The 5,477-nt window shown below is 41.3% G+C and overlaps 1 protein-coding gene across 1 annotated transcript; it reads right to left on the reverse strand.

Annotated features, from left to right (window-relative positions):
• Positions 1-480: 480 nt before the first annotated feature.
• Vha16 (V-type proton ATPase 16 kDa proteolipid subunit) lies at positions 481-4,023 on the reverse strand. Its single transcript, NM_001162059.2, is given in 3 exon segments — positions 481-826; positions 936-1,125; positions 3,566-4,023. Coding segments are annotated over 3 exon segments (477 nt in total). The 5' UTR covers positions 3,648-4,023; the 3' UTR covers positions 481-621.
• Positions 4,024-5,477: the final 1,454 nt, after the last annotated feature.

Genomic DNA, 5,477 nt, shown 5'->3' on the forward strand with positions numbered 1-5,477 from the left:
CAGCTACAATATTTGTGCTGAACTGCAGTAATATTAATTTAAATAATTTAATATATTATTATTATTATTATTATTATTAGTGTACGTTACTCGATAAGATGGAGAACAATCGCACACTTGTCTAAGTTTAGATTGCATCACATCGCATAGAGTACTTAATGTTTGAGGGTGGTCCCCTCTTAGTTAAGTAACATTTAAAAGTGAGAGGGGGGAACAATATTTAATTATACAACTCATTGAAACATAAAAAAAAAATTAATAATAATAATAATAAAACACAAAATATAACGTTTGATACATGAGATGGCCATCATTTTATTTAATTTAAATATACGTATTTAAAATAGTTTTAAGATTATTACTTATTTTGCTACGTGAATGGAAAAATGGTTTAGAAAGCTGGGATAAGGAAGAATACACGTAACTATTTGGGTGAGTGGCGTAAGGGCACAAAAAATTTGATTTCCTTTCAACTAAAATGTTTATAATAATATGGTAGTATATTGTTTGTATTGACGACAACAACTGGGCATCGTTTGGGTGTTCACGGTTTGTTTGTTTTTTTTTTTGTTACAAAAAAAAAATTTGTTTTGTTTTATATTTATTCAGAGGGAAAATTGTTTATTTTGTGTATAGGTAAATTGCAACAATCAGTCCGTACAATCCCAATACTTCTGCGAAAATTAGGATCAAGATCATTCCTACGAATAATCTGGGCTGTTGGGCCGTGCCTCTGACACCAGCATCGCCAACAATACCAATTGCGAATCCGGCAGCCAAACCACTGAAGCCTACGGAAAGGCCAGCACCAAGATGAATGAATCCCCTATAAAACAAATGAAACGGTATGTTAGTAATTCTAGTGTTTTGCGTCGAGTTATACACTTATCCTACATCATTTCCTAATTTTATTTATACATTTTTTATCAACTCACTTGAACAAGGAGTATTTAGATGGCTCTTCCAGAGCTCCTGCTATTAGGACAGCTACTACGAGACCATATATAGCAATAATACCAGCCATGACAACGGGAATGATGGATTTCATAATAAGTTCTGGCCTCATTACTGACATGGCGGCAATACCGGTTCCAGATTTTGCGGTACCGTATGCAGCGCCAAGAGCTAAAAAAAATAAAATAAAAATGTTTAAAGTATGCACTATGCAATTAATTACACGGTAAGTAATAATAGAAATATAGAATAGTACTTTGTGTATTTAAATAGTATCATTTATAAATACAAATTACCAATGACATGCGCTCTGCTGTGAAACATTCTTTAAATAAACACAAAGTGAGATGAAACAAATGTTAGAATTCCAATGTTAGAATTGAAAACTTACAGAAAATGAAAAGGAATTCATCAGCGACAGTTATAATTAGGCACCTATACTGTAAAAAAGTTGGCGTTTCAACTTCCAATAGCTTACTCTTAAACAACGATTACCTACATAATATTATTGTGTATTACCTACCTATAAGAAATTATAAAACATGGTCTCAACGGTATTAAAAATAACATATTCCTGCATGTATAAATATCTTTTTATTAGTTATTATTAATTTATAACGCTCTTCATAATTTAACTTTATTTACCTATAGGTAGGTTACCTAGATATTCAGTTTATTATAAGCTATACTCCTACATTTTGTATGAGCCTTTATTTTAATGTTCACAGTATGCAATGTTCATTAAATAAAACACTCGAAAGTCGTTAGGACAATTTATTAACAGTTTAATTAATTAGGTTAAATTGTAGCCGTTGTTCCTGTAGCTGTCATGTTCAATTCCTTAATGTTAGATCACATTAAATGTATCATTGTACCTAATTACCTACACCAGTACCTTATACTCAAATTGATTTGTAATTAATGAAAAATATAGCATTAAGTGTATACTGTGATAATAAGTGATGTATTTACAAAGTTGAGCCTTTACCAACAGCGGGAAGAATCTCTTCATCGGTGTGCATTGGATTTTGAACAGAAATTCAAGTGATTTTATGACTGTAGTGGTCACATGCATAACTAAGTATAGTCATGTTTTAAGTGGAATGAGGTTAAGTTGTTTTAATGTACATTTTTCATTGAAATGTGTTAACGATTGTAACATATCTTAACCTACTATTTGGTGGATATAAAAATGTATAAAATGGTCGAAATTCTGTAAAAACAAAATTATATAAAAAGGGTGTGGTTTGTCAAAATTGCAGAAAATTTCATCACATTGCAATATACATGTATGATATGGAAAACTTATGTAATAGGTATATCCAACACACATATATCGAATAATGTTTAAAGACTTTGGACCAACACACACTGTACTCGTCACGATGAGTGTTGTGATCGACGAACAGATAACGTCTAATCTATGGCGAAAGCAACGTGTGTCATCTAATCTAAGAGTGATGGTTAACGTTAAAAATATTATTACTATGCCTCATGTAACGAGCCATAATTTGAGGGAAAATCGAAATTCGCAAGACGGGTGAAATTTCTGGTAACAGCAGACGGGAGAGATAGATAAGGTTTGTGTTCAGATCGAAATCCAATTAAATGACCTTCAGGCGCCGCGCCCATGATTCGAGGACTATCTCACCAGGAATGGTCGGAAACGTGGGCCGGAAAATTCGGGACAGATCCGGAGGGCTTTTGCCGGGCAGACATTTTACCCAGACAGGAACGACAACCCAAGAGTACTCGGGACGAGTGTTCGAAAAACTCGACCGGGTCACGCCCATGCTTCGTATGTGGGACACGCGACGCGAACAGGTTGCGGCGGCGGCGACGGCGGCCTCGAGACGAAATGACGGATTTTATCTCGACCTTTACCTGCCCCGTCGAGACCCACCAGCGAACCCGAATCGTCGACCGCGGGGAGGTTCAGAAAACCTTAGAAAACCGTCCGGAAAAAAGACAACCCATCTCCTCGTACCGGTTTTGACCGAGTTTTTTTTCGGTTTCGAAAGAATTAGTCGGTCTGTCCGTCGGGTCGAAATCGGCGTCACCGCCGGGAGGGTGCTGGGGCCACGGGGTTTTTTCGCAAAATCGATCATCGTCGAATGCTAAGTGGGTATACACGTCAAGCACTTGAGCGCTACGAGAATAGGAAAGCCTGGCACGATCGTCAGGCCACGCCTAAAAACATCCACTAGTGTGGGTCTTGAAAACGCGTGCGCGCGAAACGCGGCAGGACATTTTGTGGGTCGACCCGCCCGACAATCGTGTGGGCCCAACAGCCGCCAACGAAGTAGATCCCTCGTGAGCGGATCCTCAGATCCCGCGCGTATCGACCGTCGTTGTCGACGGCGGCGGCGGCGGCGGGTGGGTGTGGCGGCCGTGAGAGTTTTTTGGGCCGCGTTTTTTGGGCGAAAACGCGTGAGGCGCCGGCCGTGCGACATCGATCGAACGCCGCGGCACGGTCCGCCATAAGCGTCGGCGGGCACTGGCCCGGGGTGGTGCCGTCCCGAAGACGGCGCGCGTTTGTTCGTCATTGATAATGACAATAACAACGCAATAATATAACAATAATTGTTGTCGTCGTCGTCGTTATGCTTACCGCTGAATATGATGGCCGATGCCGCGCCCATGACGCCGAAGAACGGCCCGTAAATCGGATTTGTCTCCGCTAAGGTGCTCATGATTGTGCCGGGTACGTAGGGTGACGGACGACGAAAATCCAAACAGCGACTTGCGACGGCGGTCGGGCGCTAAAGGCTGTGTCGGTCGGTTGACGCTGAGACGTGTACGGCGCGGCCGACTAGGTTCGGACTCGCGGGCGCGTGGAAAATAGATAAATCCAACCAGGCGAGAGCGGCGCGCGCGAGTTTGCGTGTGTGCTGCGAATGAGTGTGTGTGAGTGTATGTGTGTGTGTGTGTGTGAGTGAGTACGGGTGCGAACTGCGAGTGCGGAGTGAGCGAGCGACGGCGACTGCGACGTGAGACGCGTTCCGCAGATGATGATAAAAAAAATTGACAGACTGAACGCACGGCGGCCGGTTACGAAACCAGTAACTACAACTGACGATCGGGCGGCGGACGGGAGTAGGAAACGGTATGGAAAAAAAAACGACGAAAACCAACCGTGACGAACGTAAAACGCGATCGGCGTGTCGGTGTCGAGAGTGGTGGTGGCGGCGGCGACGGCGGTGGTACCAAGTGGCGCGGCGGTGCGGCGGTGGCGAACACGGCCGTCTGCGGCCTGCAAAACGCTGCTCGGCATCGTCCAAAATGGCCGGCGGCGGCTCTCTTCGTCGACGGCCTCCAAAGAAAGCGCGCCAAATTCAAAACCGTCCACGCCCAAAAGCAGACGCCGGGCCGCGCCGATTTTTTAAAGGTCGTCCTCCGATGCCTCCGATGTTCGGTTTACGAACATTTTGATATTTTTTCGTTTTTCCGACTCCGCCGACGTGCGCGCGCACTTCGATCTCTTTCGGGCCAGCAGAAATATTCAAGCTCGCTAACCTATGTATGGTTTCGCGCATCAGTACAATAATTAAATAATAATTGCAGGCGTGTTACAGAGGTTCTCGGATAGAGATTGTCGGTGTCCGTAATTCTGTCAGTTCGATCTCCGATTTCTCGTCGGCATTCGATAATATAATATTTTCTATGTTCGTGTTGTTATACGTCATCGTCAGTATCGTCAGTCAATAACGTATAAATGAGTCATTCAAAATTAAATTTTATTGGGATAATAATATTTCCAAATCGATTGCAAAGATTAGGACATTTTCGGTAACGTTCTTGTTACGATTTTTCGGTAAACGTATGACGTGTATATAAAAATATACAATAAAAGTATAATGCACTCTTCTGTATAAACGATAATATCCCCAGTAAAATATGTAATGTGGAATCAACGCGTTGCAGCTGTTACTCGGAATTGTTTATCTCTTTATAATTTATGTATGTTTATGGTCAGTCGCAATGATCATATTATTATATATTTTTTTATAATTTCTTTTTAATCTTAGCGACTATTATGTGTGTCATAATAATATTTTATTTAGGTATGCCATAATTTTATGCACGTCGAAGGTACGAAAACACGCCAGTGTTGATTTCCAGTAGCCGACAGCCGCGTGTCTTGACTTTTGGTGGCTTCTATATAATATTATATAGTGGTAGGTACGCTGCAGCACGACGTGGCTTATAGGTATACCGAATTATAAAATTAATAAAATATTAAATTATTAATTAATATAGTATTTAACAACCGCGACCTAACGAACGACGACCGCGATATTGCGATAATCGTTCGCGCGCACACTTGTTACGTTATTATATTTTATAATAATGTCAATCGCGGATTAGTGATTACATGCTACACACACAGACACACACACACACACATACAGTAGGTACGTCTTTAAATTTCGAGTAGGTCGGTGGAGGGCGAAGGCTAAAGACGATGCGGTCTTCGTTATAATATATATAGGTACATGCAAACAAATAAGTCAATAATAATT

The sequence above is a fragment of the Acyrthosiphon pisum genome, chromosome A1 (assembly GCF_005508785.2).
Source record: "Acyrthosiphon pisum isolate AL4f chromosome A1, pea_aphid_22Mar2018_4r6ur, whole genome shotgun sequence".
Taxonomy (NCBI): domain Eukaryota; kingdom Metazoa; phylum Arthropoda; class Insecta; order Hemiptera; family Aphididae; genus Acyrthosiphon; species Acyrthosiphon pisum.